General features: G+C 55.2%; 6 protein-coding genes across 6 annotated transcripts; 2 read left to right on the top strand and 4 right to left on the bottom strand.

Moving 5' to 3' along the window:
- Window positions 1–161: 161 nt before the first annotated feature.
- On the bottom strand, window positions 162–1,939 carry BO72DRAFT_523531 (ssDNA-dependent ATPase MGS1). Its single transcript, XM_040949785.1, has one exon. It carries the CDS (start codon window positions 1,822–1,824, stop codon window positions 235–237), a length of 1,590 nt encoding a protein of 529 aa, XP_040806749.1. The 5' UTR covers window positions 1,825–1,939; the 3' UTR covers window positions 162–234.
- Window positions 1,940–2,126: 187 nt separating this feature from the next.
- BO72DRAFT_443613 (kynurenine--oxoglutarate transaminase) lies at window positions 2,127–4,444 on the top strand. The gene is made up of 9 exons (XM_040943613.1): window positions 2,127–2,581; window positions 2,640–2,708; window positions 2,768–2,852; window positions 2,911–3,016; window positions 3,069–3,141; window positions 3,192–3,345; window positions 3,400–3,413; window positions 3,469–3,892; window positions 3,946–4,444. The coding sequence occupies exons 1-9, from the start codon at window positions 2,385–2,387 to the stop codon at window positions 4,234–4,236; spliced, it is 1,413 nt and encodes a 470-aa protein (XP_040806750.1). The 5' UTR covers window positions 2,127–2,384; the 3' UTR covers window positions 4,237–4,444.
- Window positions 4,256–7,009, bottom strand: BO72DRAFT_502805 (uncharacterized protein; the record flags this gene model as incomplete). Its single annotated transcript, XM_040949079.1, has 2 exons — window positions 4,256–5,083; window positions 5,173–7,009. 2 exons carry the CDS (start codon window positions 7,007–7,009, stop codon window positions 4,596–4,598), a joined length of 2,325 nt encoding a protein of 774 aa, XP_040806751.1. The 3' UTR covers window positions 4,256–4,595.
- Window positions 7,010–7,915: 906 nt separating this feature from the next.
- On the bottom strand, window positions 7,916–8,640 carry BO72DRAFT_482373 (uncharacterized protein; the record flags this gene model as incomplete). Its single annotated transcript, XM_040947723.1, has 2 exons — window positions 7,916–8,187; window positions 8,325–8,640. 2 exons carry the CDS (start codon window positions 8,638–8,640, stop codon window positions 7,916–7,918), a joined length of 588 nt encoding a protein of 195 aa, XP_040806752.1.
- A 1,600-nt stretch (window positions 8,641–10,240) lies between these two features.
- On the top strand, window positions 10,241–12,961 carry prm1 (pheromone-regulated protein PRM1). Its single transcript, XM_040950802.1, has one exon. The coding sequence runs from the start codon at window positions 10,498–10,500 to the stop codon at window positions 12,772–12,774; it is 2,277 nt and encodes a 758-aa protein (XP_040806753.1). The 5' UTR covers window positions 10,241–10,497; the 3' UTR covers window positions 12,775–12,961.
- A 57-nt stretch (window positions 12,962–13,018) lies between these two features.
- On the bottom strand, window positions 13,019–17,682 carry BO72DRAFT_443615 (putative xanthine dehydrogenase HxA). Its single transcript, XM_040943614.1, has 4 exons — window positions 17,166–17,682; window positions 16,900–17,103; window positions 14,888–16,845; window positions 13,019–14,833 (listed from the first exon to the last, which is right to left on the bottom strand). The coding sequence occupies exons 1-4, from the start codon at window positions 17,394–17,396 to the stop codon at window positions 13,150–13,152; spliced, it is 4,077 nt and encodes a 1,358-aa protein (XP_040806754.1). The 5' UTR covers window positions 17,397–17,682; the 3' UTR covers window positions 13,019–13,149.
- Window positions 17,683–17,814: the final 132 nt, after the last annotated feature.

The raw sequence follows: 17,814 nt of genomic DNA on the forward strand, positions 1-17,814 counted from the left end.
ATTAGCATTCAAGGTTAGATTGCCCAGTCGGTTGATTCCCTTCCTCAGTGTCGACTGGCTCTCCTACTCAATTACAACTATTTACTGCGTATTCAGGGCTTGGAATTTGGCGGCAGCTTCAGCTTTGGGTCATCAAGTCATCAATTCGTATGCAATTGTTTTCCTATCTGCCCTGATCTATGTTCTAGTGGGATTGTCTTTGATGTACGAGATGCTCACATGGCACGGTTCCTCTCACCTCATCAGATCTGGATCAACCTGAGTCCCCAAGTCCAGCTCCTCCAAGAATCTGCGTCCCTGAATCGGCTCCGGTAAATACTCCTGTACCACCTCCCCATCCGCATAATTCGGATTGTACTTGTACTCCTTCCCATACCCGAGCTCCTTCATCAACCGCGTCGGGGCATTCCGCAGGTGAATCGGAATTGGCAGCCCGGCGACTCCTGGCTCTGCCAGGGCCGCGAAAGCATTATTGAGGCCTCGGTATGATCGCGTACTCTTCTTCGACAGCGCCATTGCCACCGTCGCGTGTGCCAGATTGATCCGGGCCTCTGGGAGGCCGATTCGCTCCACAGCCGAGTGAGTGGAAATGGCGAGCGTGAGCATGCTATTGTCGGCCAGCCCGATATCCTCCGATGCCACCACAATCAACCGTCGCGCGATGTACAGAGGGTCTTCTCCCGACTGAATCATCCGCGCGAGATAGTAGAGCGCCGCATCCGGGTCGCTTCCTCGGATGGATTTGTGGAATGCTGAAATGGTGTCGTAGTGTTGGTCGCCCGCACGGTCATACACCAGCGTCTTCGTCAGGGCCCGTTTGATCTCGTCCTTGGTGATCCCTGCACGCTTGGATAGATCCATCGCGAGCTCCAGGAGGTTAAGAGATGTTCGCGCGTCACCGTCGGAGAATCGTGCCAGATAATCAATCAACTCATCATCCACCAGCTCTGTAGGCGAGTAGCTGGGTCCTTCCACACGAAGCGCCCGCTGCAGGATTGATTTGATATCCTCATCCGTGAGCTTGGATAGCGTGAACGTGCGACATCGAGAGAGCAATGCGCTCTGCACTTTGAAGGATGGGTTTTCGGTGGTGGCGCCAATGAGCGTCACTTGGCCACTTTCCACCGGCCCCAAGAAGACATCCTGCTGCGACTTGGAGAAACGGTGGATCTCGTCGCAGAAGATGATGGTCTTTCGGCCGGTCAGGCCAAGTTCACTTCGGGCCTCGGCAAAGATCTTCTTGCACTCCGCAACCCCGCTGCTGGTGCTGTTGATCTCCACGAAGCGACTACCCACCATGGACGCAATGACTCGCGCAATGGTCGTCTTGCCTGTGCCAGGCCCGCCCCAGAGGACCATACTGGGCACGCGATCCTGCTCAATGAGCCCCCGCAGCACCCCCGTTGGGCCCACCAGTTCCTGGCCGCAGACCTCGTCCAGTGTCCGCGGGCGCATACGCTCCGGCAACGGGGCTGCCTTCTGGAAAGCGTTCATCTTGGGACGCTTGGGCTCCGACGGTAGGTCATTACTCTGTAGTTTATGGTTCGTCTCGACGGCGACCTCGGCCGCTAGCGGAGCTGTCCGCTTGCCATTGACATTGCGCAGCGGGGAAGAGTCCGTGATGGGTTCTCGTGATGCATTGCTCTGAGTAGAAGCCTTCCGGGCAGACGCTGGCTGGAAAAAGGACGGGACTGGAGCCTTTTGCGAGGAGGGGGTTTCTGCGCTGGAACTTGGCTCGTCGATAAAGTTCTGACAATCGGAATCGATATGATCATTGATCTTCAAGCTGGGGACGGACTTGCTGCAGATGGGACACGATACCATTTTGACGAGCAAGCTGATGGATTTATAAAAGTTCGAGTGAGCTGCTTGATCGGACTGGCAGCGCGCTATCTGATAGACCAGCTACCGGGGATAGAGTCGACTACCATTGAAGCCATTGAGAAGATGCTTAACGCGTTCCCCACGCGTCGGCCGCGGCGGCGATAAGAGCCATCGGATGACTAATCCTGTCAATCTGCGATGACACATGTGACGCCGCGATGCCTGAATGCCTGAATGCCTAAGCTCGCGAGGAATTCCTGTGCGACACTACCAACAAGATTTATGCTCACCTCAACGCAAGTGTTGGATTGAAACAAGAAAATTGACCTTCATGACCTCTGCAGTAGTGTGCTATCTTGTAAAAACAACAGCTTATCAGTCCTCATTGCCAAGGCCAAGCACGCAATAACATCCGGTTCGACCCAAAGCGGAAAGCTTGAGTTTCCCCACCATCGCTTTCCATCCCCGGACTCATCCCTCTGCTTCCTCTTCTCCCTCCTCTTCTCTTCCTCTCTCGCTCGCTGCACTCCTGACTGGCCCCTACTCGACTGCTTGCCTCTATGTTCCGTGGCTCCCGTCTCTTTTCCTCTACTACAATTGTCCAGGTCCAGCCCTCCACATCTTCGCTGCGCACTTCTGCCTTCCCCTCCGCACTCCCCCGCTATCCAGCTTGCACACGTCCAATGTCGGCCACTGCGGCTCGTCCCGACCCATTTCGCCCGGCTAAGAGGGTCGCTGGTCAGAAACAGGATGTTTGGTACGAAGCATACCAAAAACCTGTTGTGCTGCGGCCTGGATTGCTGACCGGCGCGCAGGTCCATTGTCAATGAGGCTGCTGCCGCTTCGCCCGTTCAGCCCATCGTGAACATGGGTCAGGGTTTCTTGTGAGTAACCGACTATTGAAAGCTTCCGGAGTAGAGAACTAATGACGCTATCTTTTTAGTGGCTATAACCCTCCCAAGTTTGCTCTCGATGCTGCCAAGGAAGCTCTCGACCGCGTCGAATGCAACCAATACTCCCCGACCAAGGTACATTCCTCCACCAAGAAACCACAGCGCATAGCCGCATAGACTCACACCCCTTCAGGGACGTCCTCGTCTCAAGCAAGCCCTGGCGGATGCTTACTCCCCCTCATTTGGTCGCACCATCAACCCGGACACCGAGGTGGTCGTTACCACGGGAGCCAATGAAGGTGGGATTGCCTGGAACAGGCGAGCAAGTTCGCGCAGCTGACCGAATACAAGGTATGCTGAGCGCTTTTATGGGATTCATCGAGCCCGGCGACGAGGTTATTGTCTTCGAGCCGTTCTTCGACCAGTAGGTTGCACGGTTTTTCCCCTCTGCTACCCGTCTGACGCCGCCCAAAGATACATCAGTAACATCGAAATGCCCGGTGGTACAATCCGCTACGTCCCGCTTCATCCCCCCAAAGATGGCGCTACACGCACTTCCTCCGCCGCTGAGTGGTCCATTGACTTCGAGGAGCTGGAGAACACGATCAACTCGAAGACGAAGATGATTGTAAGGCACTTGGACTCTTCTGCAAATCGTACTCGACTGACTCAACCTCGCTAGGTTCTGAACTCGCCGTAAGTGCTTGCATTCCAGCTTGATATGGAGTGAATCAAGCCTGACGTCTATCAGTCATAACCCCGTCGGCAAGGTCTTTTCCCGCGCTGAACTCGAGCGCATTGGTGAGCTTTGTGTGAAACACAACCTGATCATTCTCTCCGATGAAGTCTACGACCGTCTCTACTACGTTCCCTTCACTCGCATTGCTACCTTGTCCCCGGAGCTCTATGAGCGTACCCTCACCGTGGGCTCGGCTGGCAAGGCTTTCTATGCCACCGGTTGGCGTGTGGGCTACCTCATCGGACCCGAGCACCTGATCAAGTATGTCTCCGGCGCCCACACTCGTATCTGCTACAGCAGTGTTTCGCCTCTCCAAGAAGCTGCCGCGGTGGCTTTCGAGCAGGCAGACAAGGTCGGCTTTTGGGACGAGAGTAGGAAGGAGATGAAGGGAAAGATGGAGCGTTTCTGCCAGATCTTTGACGAACTCAACATTCCGGTAAGTGACGACGTCGTGCATCATCCAAGAATTCTACCAACTGGGTTATATAGTACTCGGATCCTGAGGGCGGATACTTCGTCCTCGCAAACATGGCCTCTGTGAAATTGCCTGAGGATTACCCATTCCCTCCCCATGTGGCCAGCCGGCCTCGTGACTTCAAGCTCTGCTGGTTCCTCATCCACGAGGTGGGAGTTGCAGCTATTCCTCCCACCGAGTTCTACACGGATGCCAATGCCCACATTGCCGAGGATTACCTCCGCTTTGCCGTTTGCAAGAATGACGATGTGCTCGAAACGGCCAAAGAGAGACTACGTGGCTTGAAAAAGTACATCAAGCAGTGATTTAGACTGCACGACCCTTGATCGTATAGATGTGCATCGATGTTTGGTAAACACTGGTATCAACAACGGACTTACAAGAATATAGACTTCATGTGTCGGAGGCTGGACTGAGCACAATTGAATAGATTTGCAATTTGCTATCTGTATTGTTACATGACATTATCTCCATCCTGCCGGAGCACTAACAAGTGAAAAGCAACCTCCGCTTCATACTTCGTTTACCTTGCCTTGATATTACCCAGAGCAAACATAGATGAGAAAGGTTAACACCCTCAAACGTAACAGGACGAACCAGGAAACCCAACACGACAACGCAGAGCCTAGGAGCCGGGATCAAACAATGTTGACATGAACGTCAATCATGCTTCTTCAGGACCCTCATTCATACCTTCGATCTCCATGTTGCCGGTACCGGCGCCATCCCAGCCATCACCACGTCGAAAGACCCTCTGATCCTCCTCCGCCACGCCCTCGAAGCCCTCACCGAGCATGCGCTTCTTCGGGTCTTTGACTGTCGGATGAGTGGTTCTGGCGGCGCGGAGAATCCAGTAAGTCGATTCCATATTCCTCACAACTTCACGTAGACCGCCTCCGCCCAAGGAACCCAGGAGCCGACGATACTCGGACCGGCACACCTGATCCGGACAGTTGCGGCGGTTGCGGCCGTCCCAATCAGTGGCACATGCGTGGCGCTGTCCCGTGATGTACTGCTGGATGGACACGTTTGTCTCCGCATGGATCTGGTAGCGTAGCGCGGCCTCAAGCTGCTTGGATGCGTTCGCGGCGCGGAGTTGATCACGAATGAGGCGGTACATGTAGTCAATCAGTGCATGAACCTCAACCGTCGCTATCAGGAAGAAGAGAGTGCTGTCAGCCCAGATTTCACTTCAGCCAACTCACCATGACTCTAGGGAATATTTGTATCAAAGAACATACCGAACAAACAAATCGCCAGCACACGCCGGAACCGATCCTTCTCCTCGGGATCCTCGAAGCGCACGGTATAGACCACGCGCTTGGCGCAGCGCACCGCGGTCGTGTTCTCGGGGAACCCGGCGCGCACGTAATCGGCCCAGTCGGCGAAGATGAAGTAGTCGCCCTGGCGCTCGTTCATGCGGAAGTACACCGCCTGGCGGTGGCGCTCGGGCATGTCGTAGTTGTGCAGGCAGGGGATCAGGGGCGGACCTTCGCGGACGTCGCGCGGGATCGTGCTCTCGCGGCAGGGGTGCACGAAGACGTGGTCGCCGCACACGGGCCAGTGCGTCTTGATGCCCTGCAGCAGGTGGTCGCGGCAGCAGTAGCGGGTCTCGGAGAAGGGGCCGCACCCCGGGCAGATCACGGTGACGCCATCCCAGGAGTTGCAGCGCTTGGGGCAGTTGCGCAGCGCGCAGGGGAAGCCGTGGCTGTCGAGTTGCCAGAAGAACCCCTCGGGCTTTTGGCTGGAGAGCGTACCGCCCCGGGCGTTGGCGATCTGTTGGTAGTGGGTGGTGCTTGTGCTTGTGCTCGTGGTGCTCGCGGTGGGGCTGAGCGGGGCTCTCAATGTGGATGTGACTGTGGTCGGGGGAGGCGGGGAGGGGTGCGCGTGGCTGCTACTGGCGACCTGGGGGTGGGTCGCTGGTGGTGGGAGTGGAAGTGTTGGTCTCTTGGCGCTGGACTGCGTTGTGGTGGTAGTGTTGTTTCCCCTGGCCTTTGGCTGGGTGCCGGTTGTCTTGGTGGTGGATGGCTCAGAGGTCACGGCGGTCTGGGGCGTGGTCTGAAGAGCATGCTGGCTGGCTGTCCACGCGGTAGAGGTCGTGCTGGTGGACTTGGGGGTCAGATCGTGCGCATCACCTCCTTCCCTTGCTTCCTGAGTACCGGATTTATCGGTATCACCTTGACCCACTTTGCCTTGCTGCTGGCCTTCGGCGGTGGCTTCCTGGATGGGGGTGAGCCCGGTTCGAGTGGTGACAGTGTTGCTCTGAGGCGTGGTTGGCGCAGGATCCCTCGAATACGGAGGTGGAGAACCGGCTTCCTTGCCCGAGCCCTTCACGAGAGTCGACTCTTCCCCATCGGTCTTGGTAGGCACCTCGGTCCTTGCAGCCCCAGGCCGGCCACGGCAGGGCGCCACGGTGATGTTCGCGATTTTCGCACTGGCCAACAAGGGACTCGGGCAGGACTGGCCGGGTGGCGTCTCGATTCTCAGCAGCCCCTCTATCGGCTCGATGAACTCGGACGGATTTTGCTGTATGGCTTGTAGCCTGTCGATGGCCGCCTGGATGGCTACTATCTTGGCAGCAGTCTCTGGATCGTGAATCCTGTCGCCTTGATCCTGAGAAGCAGCAGAGGTAGTATCCGGATGGACTCTGAGATTCCGACTGCCTCTACTCTGAGCAACAGCGGCGGCAGCAGCAACGGCAGCACTCAGCTTGATGTCCGACTTGTTGATTCTGCTCGTGTTGCTGGCGAGCTCAGGTAGTTTGTTCCAAGTTGCTGGTGCTTTAGCCTTGTGGCGGCTGCTGCCGCTGCTACCGTTGTTGCTGCTGTCCTTGTTGGTCTCTGCTTCTTTCGCTGATAGCTCGTGCTCGTTGACAGACTTGGTCAGGGCGGTCGTCGCGTTCGAGACTTCGCTCTGTCCGCTGGTGGATAGGTTGCTCGATTCGGCAGCTCCTGTGCCTGCTCCTCCACCACCACCACTACCACTACCACTACCTCCTGCTGCCGCACGATTGGCCTTCTTTCTGTTCTTCTTGGCCTTGTTCTTTTTGGCCTTCTTGGATGACTTGGTAGGCTCCATCTTTGGGGTGGGTGCAGTTGGCTGGGGTTGCTGGGGGGAGTGGTCTTGAGATGGGCTCTGTTCTGGCTCGGATGGCTGGGTGAGAGGAGATGAGGAGGCTGGAAGGGGTGGAATTTGTGGCTGTGGATGTTCGGAAGGCTTGTCTTCAGATGTCCAAGGATCAGTCGAGTCAGATGGTTTCTCTTCAGATTTCGAAGGGAGAGGTGAGCTCGATGGCTTTCCAGAGGTGGTTTCTTTGGGTGGTAAAGGGGTAGTTGAGCTGATTGATTGTTCACAAGGTTTGCCTTCAGGTTTCGGGGGGATGGATGGACTCAATGGTTTTTCAGATGAGGTATCTTTGGGAGGCGAAGGGGTAGTTGAGCCGACTGGTTTGTCTTCAGTCTTCGAAGGGACAGGTAAGCTCAAAGGCTGTTCAGAAGGCTTATCATCAGAGCTTGAAAAAACAGGTGGACTCAAAGTCTGTTCAGAAGGCTCGTCTTCGGAAAATGAAGGGACAGTTGAGCTCAATGTCTGCTCAGATGTCTGAACCTTACATGGAGATGCACGGGCTGGCAAGCTCGAGTGTTTGTTCTCGGGTGTTGAAGGTCTAGCCGTGGCCACTGGCGCCTCAGAAGATTTACCCTCAGATGTTATGGGAGCCGACACGTCCAAAGGCTCTTCACAATCCTTATCCTGTGATGATATGGCAGGCGAGCTCACTGGCTGCTCATTGGATATACCCACAGATGCTGCAGGAGCGAGCGAGCTCAGGGAGGGCTCCGCAGAAGGTTGTTGCTTGGGAAACAATGAGACAGGTGGACTCAGTATGTGATCAGAAGGTTTGTCCTCAGATCCTGGAGAAAGAGGTGAGGTCGTTGGCTGCTCGGATGGTAGAGCCTGTCGGGAGGTTAGAAGAGAAGAGACTAATTACTGTTTAGAAGGTCGAACCTTGGGAGATGATGCAACAGACAGGCTGGCTGACTGCTCAAAAGCTGGGTTCTCGGTTGAAGAGGAGGTAGGAGGAAGATGAGATGAATCAACTGCGTTGGCTGGTGTAGTATCAACCACCGTCACAACAGGTGTCGAAGGCGTCGGGGTCGGGCTTGAAGTGGGAGTCGAACGAGTGGCTGTTCTCGCGCGGAGCAAGTCAATCGCCTCAGTGCGAGATCTCTTGTCTACTGAGACATCTTCTTGACTGCCTGTAGGTTGTCCAACGGACTCCATTAGTCTGGCTGGACGACCCATCGTACTGGGTATGGATGAAAGTAGAGGTGAGGGGGATGGGAGGATGGGGGATGGGGGGATGGAGTGATGGCTGTGTAGAGGAAGAACGTACTGGCACCAATGCTTTCGAAATCAGAGATATCCTTGTCATAGGCGGTGTTGCTTTCGTCACATCCCGCTGTGTTGTTATCTTTCTGATCTGTGTTGTGGTGAATGGTTGTCTGTTCGATCGACTTGGTGATCCCGTGACCTGGCGGTTCGGTTGATGGATTCTGACTGAGAGACTCCACGGCCTGTAACCAACTGACTGGCCGGCTCTCCAGTGCGTGGTCAAGCTCGGCCAGGAAGCTGGAGGACGCGGCTTTCTCGTCTGAGCCTGCTGCTGCTACTGCTGCTCTCTGCTTGTTGCCTCGAGGACTCTTGGCCATCTTGATATCACATTGGGTCTGCACGATATGAAAGGGCAAGGATAGGTGAAGCGGATTAGGTGCGCAATCTGCTTGGTGAGCCTTTTTCTCTTTGCGGCTTCACCCTCGATTTCTGTCTTTTGTCAGTGCTAACATGCCTGGTAGATCCAAGTGCAATGTTATACCGGAAGTGTTGCTTCAGCTCACACCGCAGATGACCAGTTCGATGTATTTGTTCTTGGTGGCTTGGTGACCGACAGCTTTGATGGACTGACGCACGAGAGAAAGAAGGACGCCATACAGAAGTGTTGCCCAGGACCCTTTTTCATTTATTCACTGCAATACCATGCGGGTCCCTTACGGAGCTGCCATGAGCCATGCCATCCTGCGTTCATAATTCACTACACTATGAGATACTGAAATGCGCTGCTAAATTACGGCTTGATTGTGTGTCCAAGAGGATTCTGAGCTTAGTTATGAGGACTGTGTTTGTTAAAAGTCTTAGTTCAGAATATCTTAAGACTAAGCGATGTATTCAATGCAAACATAACTCCTTAAGATCGAAGCCGATTCCGTGGCAGTGGCTATCTCCTTGAAGATGACATCGAATGAGTCCATGTGTCCACGGTTTACATTCTAGCAAATCAAGTACGACGCGCATAAGTAAGATCATGCCTATCAGCAAGAGAAGAAAATACAAACTCCCGATGCAGTTTGAAGCACGTAGTGAAGAGCCCGCCATCACGTGCCGCTAGTCTTGTCTCTGTTTCTGTCGCAGGCTGATTCCCGGTCTCAGACAACTACCTACACTTTTATGAAAAGCAAAGACTTAGACCATCATCTGAGTCATTGACCAAGACGGTTATCGATGCCTGAGTACTCAATATCCTTAGTATCCAGTTTCAAGGTGCTCAGTTTCAGATGCCTCTAGGGATAGTCAAATGACAGAAAACCCCCCGTTGCCTGCTGGCTACAACACCACAGCCCAGGAAGCGCCGTCTCGGTTCCAACACTCAACACCAAACAACCCCAGATAGAAAAGACCATAAACACGATGGCATGGCTAATTTAGTCTTTCGATCGCTGTGGGGCTCCGGGTCGATTCTCCTTCAAGACTGATCAAAATGAGTGGCTCAGAGCGCTTGCGCTGGGCTGAAGTGTTAAGCGCCGTTACTATCTTCGGCCGGGCCACTGCTGCAGAAACCCATCAGATCATCAAGTCTATCTTCTTGTCTGCACGGGAACGATCTCTGCGCCAGATGAAACCAAGCTACCTAAAGAAAGAAGGGAAAAGATTTCGAAATCAGCTGCTCACCCCCATCAGGTCTTTGGTCTTTGTTGCGATCTCCGTACCGCTGTCCTGAGTGGTAGCCAGCCTCCTTTGGCGCGGCGATGGAGCCCCCAAACAATCATGACTTACTATCTTTGTCTCACTTTCGCAGCGGCCATGAATGTGTTTATCCCACAGAGCTCTCCTGGTGGAAAGCAAAGACCCATATATTATACAATGACTGCTCGCCTGGCTCCCCCTGTCTGGGTCTCCATTGTTTTGCACTCCCTTGAATGATGGACCATTTCTTGTGTTAATCCCTTTCTCCTATTGACACTGCATTCTCTGGGTCTCTTAAATAATACGATAATTCCCTTTGTTTAACCTTTACCACGACATACTAGACACTGCATCATAGACTTGCTTGTGGAGTTTTGAGATAACTCGCTGCTGGCTCAGGATTATCTTATTCTTACTTTCTTACTGTTCTCTATTATTTTCATTCCCCTTTGGTGCATACTAGACTTGCTTGGGATTCCATTGGCCGTCATATTCTGTGTCTGCAGTCAAACGAGCACTTTCGGCGAGACTCCCAGTCGATCGCCATTATGGGGATCTTCGGACCTGCACGAAACATATTCCCCCTACTGCCACCTTACGGCGCCCATGATCCTAGTGGAGGCTCTGGTCGGATCATCCCACTTCACCCGGACGGCATCACACCCTACCTGGGGCTGCGCGCCCGCTTGTCACAGTCATGGATCAACCGATGGACCATCTTGCTGCTCTTAGTCTTGGTCAGAGTCCTGATGGCCGTGTCGAGCATAGAGAGCGACATGGCCAAGGCCAAGAGTGAAGCACTATCGGCATGTACATCCGTGGAAACCATGGGCAGCACGATGGCCTCCATGCCGCATTATCTAGCACAGGGGGTCAACGAGGTGGCGGTGAAGACAGTCAACGCGGCCATCGACGGGCTGGAAAGCGTGCTGACGCTGTCGCTAACGGCCGTGGAAGAGCTGGTCATTTTCTTCATCAAGGTCATGTATCAGACCTATCTCTGCCTGTTCACGCTGGTCGTGCGCGGCGCTGTCGAGATCGGAGTCAGCGTCCTGGAAGACGCCGCCGATTTCCTCAACTCAACGATCAAGACCGTCGGCGAAGACATCGGCAAGACCGTCGATACGTTCGAGGACACGCTGAACAGCTTCCTCGAAAAGGTCAACACCGTCCTCAGTGCAGTCGGCACGAGCGTCCCGACCCTGAACCTCACAGACTCCATTAACAGCCTCGAAAACGCCCACCTCCCTTCGTCCATCGACGCGAGTCTCGACAAGCTGAACAGCTCGATCCCCACCTTCGACGAAGTCAGCAACTTCACCGAGAACGTGCTTCGCTTCCCATTCGAGGAAGTCAAGAAGCTGGTCAACGGCTCCCTCGGGAGCTACAGCTTCAACGCGTCGGCGCTCTCGGTGCCGGCGAAGAAGAAACTCACCTTCTGCGACTCGAACGACGGCATCAACTCCTTCTTCGAGGGCGCCACCGATGCCGCGCTCACGGCGCGGAAGATTTTCATCGCCATCCTCGTCATCGCCGCCATCCTGGCCTGCGTCCCCATGGCGTGGCAGGAGATCCGGCGCTGGCGGCACATGAAGGAACGCTCGCAGTTGGTGCGCAAGGAGGCCCACGACCCGATGGACGTGGTGTACATCGTGTCGCGGCCGTACACGGCGGCGGCGGGGATCAAAGCGGCCAGCCGTTTCAGCAACAGCCGCGCGCAGATCCTGGTGCGGTGGGCGATCGCGTACGCGACGACGCCCGCGGCGCTGTTCGTGCTGTGCCTGGCGCTGGCGGGGCTCCTCTCGTGCCTGTGCCAGTACGTGCTCCTGTCCGCCGTCAAGCGGACCGTGCCCGAGCTCTCCGAGGAAGTGGGCCAGTTCGCCGACAAGGTCGTGGCGGCGCTGGCCAACAGCTCAGCGGAGTGGGCCAATGACACCAACACGGCGATCCTGCACGTCGACTCGCAAATTAACACCAACGTGCTGGGGTGGGTGAACACCAGCACCACCGCGCTGAACGACACGCTCAACACCTTCGTCGACAAGACCATCGACGTGCTGAATGGCACCTTCGGCGACACCATCCTCTACGAACCGCTCCTCGAGGTGTTCAACTGTCTGATCGGCCTCAAAGTCGCCAGCGTCCAGAAGGGCCTCACCTGGGTCCACGACCACGCCCACGTCGACTTCCCCCTGTTCCCGGAGGACGTCTTCTCCCGCGGTGCCGCCGCCTCCATCAACGGCACTGCCTCCGATGACGACAGCTTCCTCGCCGAGGCCGGCGACAAAACCTCCAATAAGATCACCGAGGTCGTCGACAAGGTCATCGCCGCCTTCGAGAAGGGCCTCCGCCTCGAGACCATCATCGCCGCCTTCATCCTCCTGGTCTGGGTCGTCAACGCCTTCTTCGGCGTCACCCGCGCCTTGATTTTGTTTGCCAAGAAAGACAAGACCCGCGGCGAGGGCGGGCCCGCCCCCATCTCCTCCCGGCCGGATCCCGGCCTCGGTCCCGGTGATGCAGGGTTCATCGATGTGCCCCTGACCAGCATGCCGCGACAGCATCAGCAGCGCTTCGACCTGGATGTCAGTGATGATGACGCCGCTGCTGCTGCGCCGCGGTACGAGGTCGCGACGCAGACGGGGAGGGGGGCCGCCGCCGCCATGAGTACCACTACCGCATCGACTAATACCACAACAACTGCAGGTCTAGGAGTGTACCCGGATGAGAAGGTCGGGTTCGCGGGCCAGAGGAACGCCTTACGTGTGGACGGGGTGTCGGATCTGCGGGGCAGCAGTTACGTGGAGTATGGGATGGAGAAGCATTGAACTCCTTTCTCCACTTCCTTTCGAAATCCACTTCTTCTCGGTCCGTGAGGGCGGGACGAGGTGGTAGTCCAGTTGCTGAGCCTTTTCTTTTCTTTTGTTTTTTTTTTCTTCTTTGTGTCTTGTCTACAGTTTCCCGGCGGATGATTTCTCCACTTCCAGTGCTGCCCGTCTCCTTACCTCTCGCTTTAGGCCTCGCGTGATATACCCGTAGAACGTGGCTACGATAGTGTATTCAACATTGTATGATCCATAGATTTGCGGAATGATGCATTGCTAGGTGAATAAATTGCTACATGCCGGTATGTGCGTGTCGTCAGATTCATGAAATTTTACCCCCCACCTCCAAAAAGCCTATACCCAATTGCGAGGCTCCAACTAGATAGCCACAAAGAAGCTCTTCTCGCCCGGCTGCGGCACCACGCGCGCCCTCTCGATGATCGGATCCGCACAGCTCACCCGGATCCGCTCGGGGGTCGCCGGACTCTCCAACCGAAGGACAGTCTGGACGTTCCACTGGCGGCGGGCGGCCTTGAGGGCGTCGCGGATGGCGAAGAAGACGGCGCTGCCCATGAACAAGGGGGGTTCGCCGACGCCGCGGGAGCGCTGGATGGTGCGCAGGTTCTCCCACTCGACATCCTTCAGGAGGCTGACGTTGAACACCTGGGGGATGTCCCGGAAGCCCGGGATCTTGTAGTTGCCGGGGCCGCGGGTGAAGATCTGGCCCGAAGCGCGGTGCCACAGGCTCTCCTCGGTGGTGAACAGGCCCTGGCCCTGGATGAAGGCGCCCTCGATCTGGCCGTAGTCGATGGCCGGGTTGATGGTGCGGCCAACGTCCATCTTGATGTCGGCGCGCAGCGGGGTCCAGTCGCCCGTCAGGGTGTCGAGCTGCACCTCGGCGGCGGTGACGCCCTGCGTGAAGTAGAAGAACATCTGGCCCGTGTTCTGGCCCCAGACGTAGCCGATATCTGGGGTGCGGTAGTAGCCCTGCGCCGAGAGGTTGACGCGGTCGAAGTACGCGGCGTGCGCGAGCTCCTTCATCGTCGCCCCGGGCATGTTCGCGCGGTAGGGCCGGAGGCGCTCGTTGAGCTGCTCGCACGCGTTGAAGATGGCGTAGCCGTTCAGGTCCGAGCTCGCCGAGGCGGCCGTCGACGAGGTGTTGGCCACCGTGTTGGTCGCGGTCTCGGAGATGAAGACGCTGGATTGCGGCACGCCCAGCGCTTCGGCCGCGATCATCGTCATCTTCGTGTGCAGACCCTGGCCCATCTCCACGCCGCCGTGGGCGACGAGTACGCTGCCGTCGTGGTAGATGTGGACCAGAGCGCCGGCCTGGTTCAGGAATAGTGCCGTGAAAGAGATACCGAACTTGGTGGGGATGATCGCCAGTCCGCGCTTAGACCACTTGTGTTCCTTGTTGTACTTCGTCACGGCCTTTCGACGTTCGGCGTAAGAGCTCTCCTCAAGAACCTGGTTGTACATTAACGGCACGTGCCAGTCTTTGAGCTCTTGGTTATAATGTGTCTTGTCGCCGGATTTGTACATGTTCTGGAGCCGGAAATCTTCAACGGGGATGTTCAAGTGATCCGCAACCTCTTCCATGATGCTCTCAGCGAAGAACATGCCCTGCGGACCACCGAAACCACGAAATGCGGTATTGGAGACTGTGTTGGTCTTGCAAATGTGGCCCCGAACATAAACATTCGGGAAACGGTATACGCCGTCGATGTGTGAAAGACTTCTCTCTACGACTGCGCCGGAGAGATCTTGTGTGTGGCCGCCGTTGGCGTAGACATCCGCGTCAAGGGCGAGAAGTTTGCCCTCTCCGTCAACGGCTACCTTCCAGCGACAGTAGAAGGGGTGGCGCTGACCCGAGGTGATGATGTCTTCATCGCGGTTTAACATGCACCGTACTGGGCGCTTCAGCTTCGCAGCAGCCGTCGCGCAGATACCGGCCAGCTGGACTGATCGGGTTTCCTTTCCACCGAAGCCGCCGCCGAGACGCTTCACCCGAGACACAATCTTATTGGCTGATACCCCCGTAACTTGGGCGACATATGTTTGTCTGGAGCAGCATCAGCATCAGGTCTGAAAGAAACAACAAGGCAGCACGACTTACGTTTCCGTTGGATTTTGGGTCCCGCTCCAGACCTCCATCTCTCCATCTTCGTTCTTAGGTATGGCGACGCAAGCCTGCGTCTCCAGGTAGAAATGCTCCTGTCCGCCCATCTTCGATTCGCCCGTGAATACGTGAGCTGCCTTCTCAAAGGCGCTCTCAACATCGCCAGTCTGGATGTAACGGTAATGTTCGAAAAATGATTCCGCCTCGATGGCCTCTTCGATCGAAAGGATCACCGGCAGGTCCTCATATTTCACTTTGACGGCCCGAGCAGCCTCCTCCGCGATTTTAGCGGATGTCGCTAGAACCATACCAATTGGCTGACCAGCAGTGTTAACCTCGTCGACAGCGAAGAAAAGCTCATCGGCATTTGGTGCTCCCCAGAAGTTGGCTTCTGGATTTGGAAGATCTGTGTGGTCCACATAGTCAACAACCCCAGGAATATCCAGGGCCTCGGTTGAATCAACATCAAGGAGCTTGGCGTGCGCCTTGGTTGACAGCACCATGCAACCATACAACTCATTCTGATATGTTGGAATGTCATCGGTATACTGGGCCTCTCCCGTTGCTTGCTTGAGTGCAGAGAAATGGGGACCGGCTTTTCCAAGAATCTTCTGTTGATACGCCGCGGAAGCTTCGTGATCCTTTTCTCCCGTAGAAATGGCTCGCTCAATTTCAGCAATGACGTCCTCGTCAATATCCGCACTCTTGACTTCAATCTTGGATAAGACGTCATGATAGTATCGATAGAAGAAACCCAGGGCAAGAGACTTGCGGTAAGTGGCCATTCCACCAGGAACCCCAAACTTCAGGTCAAAGTCCTGTTCCAGAGCAGCCATTGTACCCTCCAGTGTCGCAGGGCTTGTAAATTTCTTGCCAATCAGAAACGCTTCCGCGTTTCGTGCGGAGACAGTCATCGGTGCGAGACCACCAAAGACAAGATTCACACTCTTGACGGTGTGTGACTCCGAAAGGGAGACACGTAAAGCTGCATTGACAATGGCAATATCGTCGTCCTTGCGCTTGGATTGTTTATAGGCCCTTATGTATTCTCCCTCCTCAGCCGCGACTGGAATTCGCAACGCAGCGATAATGGCATCTTGAGGAAGAGCGGTAGTTCGGTAGCCTTTGAAAAACTGATCCATGGGTATCTCAATGGTCTGGCCTAGTGATTTGGCGATGAGGGTAGTTCTCGTAGCAACAAATACTGGATTGAGATCGGAGATTGGTGAAGCAGTAGCCAAGTTACCTGCAGGAGAAGCAACATTCCTGATCTGTCTTCCAGCAAAGTAACGAAGTTGCTTCTTGATGGTGTTAAATGGCTGCCCGCGCACAGTTCCGTATCGATCAAGCGCTTCGTCACAGATTCTCTCGAGGTCGGTCAGGGAAACATTGGCACCAAGCTCGAGACAGTCGTCCCGCAGTGTATACTGCCGTAGATCCTGTATGTCGCCGACATAAACGGAGGCACTGTACTTCATAGCCTTGAACTTAATCTCGATCTGCGTCTCCGTGCTACCCCCAATAATCTTAGCGTCGGGATGCACCGCCTTAATTTCCAAGAGCTGCTCCAGTGTAACTGGCCGGTACCACTTCTTCTTTTTGTTTCCCAGGGCCAAAGCACGGAACTGATGCTTTCGAAGAGGAGGTGGGAAGATGAGCTCCGTGTCTGGCCGATAGTCGATGAACTCAGGTGGCGTGAAGGTCTGTATCTTCTCGTCCTTGACCGAGGCGGCGGGGGTTTCCTTGCAACACCCTCCCGAGCTGCCTTTCTTCTCCATACAGCACCCTGATCCTCCGTTTGCAGAAGACATTCCGCAGCCTTTTGGTGCAGAAAAGCTTTGAGCTGCATCCAAGATCGGTCTGTACCCGGTGCATCGACAAAGATTTCCATCGAAAGCCTCTTCCACGTCATGCTCCGATGGCTCGGAGTTGTTGCGCAAAAGGGCATAAAGACTCTATATCCAACGTTTTAGCTCATGATCCATCAATCTCATATCGAAGTGCCGCACCATCACGATTCCAGGAGTGCAAAACCCACACTGGCTACCATTACCAACCGCTAGCCGTTGCTGGATCGCATGAGGATTCTTCACGTCGCCGATACCCTCCACAGTTACAACATGCTTTCCATCAACACTAATCAACGGGGCAAGGCAAGCATTCACGGATGCATGATATAGCTTCTTCGTGGTGGGGTTGATATGGGAAACCACCTAACGTTGAATTGATTGAACTTAGCAATGACCAGATCCAAGGGCTCCTTCAGAAGACATACCACCGTACAGGCACCACAGCCACCCTCTGCACATCCTAGCTTTGTGCCCGTCAGGCCGATCCCACGAAGATACTCTAATAATGTGGTTTCGGGGTTGATCGAGTCGAGGACAACCTTGGTGCCGTTGAGGTAGAACCGAATAGTGTCGTCCCAATCTTCGGTAAGCTGGGCCAGCGAGACGGCCTTGGATGGCACCGTCGGTGGTGATGAGCTCAGTATTCCAGGAGCCATCTTGCTGCGTTGGCTGTGGTGGACTGCGAACAAATGTCTATGCGACGATTTTCCTAGAGGGTGGAGAAACCGCCACTCGGAACCAACGTTGATGCGGGGTAACTAACTCAACGCTGGCATGAAGTAGGAGTAGAAGTTGCGGAATAGTGTCGAGAGAGGAAGGAACCAAGATGGAAGAGAGGGGTGTAGCATACAGGGATCGTACAATATAGTAAAAAGGAGTAGGTAAACGATCGATGATGTGAGAGGCAGTAAGTTAGTTAGTAATAGCTGTTGTATGAAGAGATGATGGGGTCTTATCAGGGGAAGGAGGAAGGGGGGCAAATTCCCCACTCGGTTTATCGCTCTTACCGCCTTTCCCCGGCGATCGCCACTGTCCGATGGGCGGCAACCGTCGGCAGTATTGCCCATCCAACCG

The sequence above is a fragment of the Aspergillus fijiensis genome (assembly GCF_003184825.1).
Source record: "Aspergillus fijiensis CBS 313.89 unplaced genomic scaffold BO72scaffold_1, whole genome shotgun sequence".
Lineage (NCBI taxonomy): Eukaryota > Fungi > Ascomycota > Eurotiomycetes > Eurotiales > Aspergillaceae > Aspergillus > Aspergillus fijiensis.

Excerpts from the sequence above, each read along its gene's own strand:
- BO72DRAFT_523531 (XM_040949785.1), bottom strand. The coding sequence starts at position 1,824 with ATGGTATCGTGTCCCATCTGCAGCAAGTCCGTCCCCAGCTTGAAGATC.
- BO72DRAFT_443613 (XM_040943613.1), top strand. The coding sequence starts at position 2,385 with ATGTTCCGTGGCTCCCGTCTCTTTTCCTCTACTACAATTGTCCAGGTC. Across the intron at positions 2,709-2,767 it reads AACATGGGTCAGGGTTTCTT|TGGCTATAACCCTCCCAAGT; the intron begins GTGAGTAACCGA and ends CTATCTTTTTAG. Across the intron at positions 2,853-2,910 it reads ACCAATACTCCCCGACCAAG|GGACGTCCTCGTCTCAAGCA; the intron begins GTACATTCCTCC and ends ACACCCCTTCAG.
- prm1 (XM_040950802.1), top strand. The coding sequence starts at position 10,498 with ATGGGGATCTTCGGACCTGCACGAAACATATTCCCCCTACTGCCACCT.
- BO72DRAFT_443615 (XM_040943614.1), bottom strand. The coding sequence starts at position 17,396 with ATGGCTCCTGGAATACTGAGCTCATCACCACCGACGGTGCCATCCAAG. Across the intron at positions 16,846-16,899 it reads GCACTCCTGGAATCGTGATG|AGTCTTTATGCCCTTTTGCG; the intron begins GTGCGGCACTTC and ends CGTTGGATATAG. Across the intron at positions 14,834-14,887 it reads ACCCAAAATCCAACGGAAAC|ACAAACATATGTCGCCCAAG; the intron begins GTAAGTCGTGCT and ends ATGCTGCTCCAG.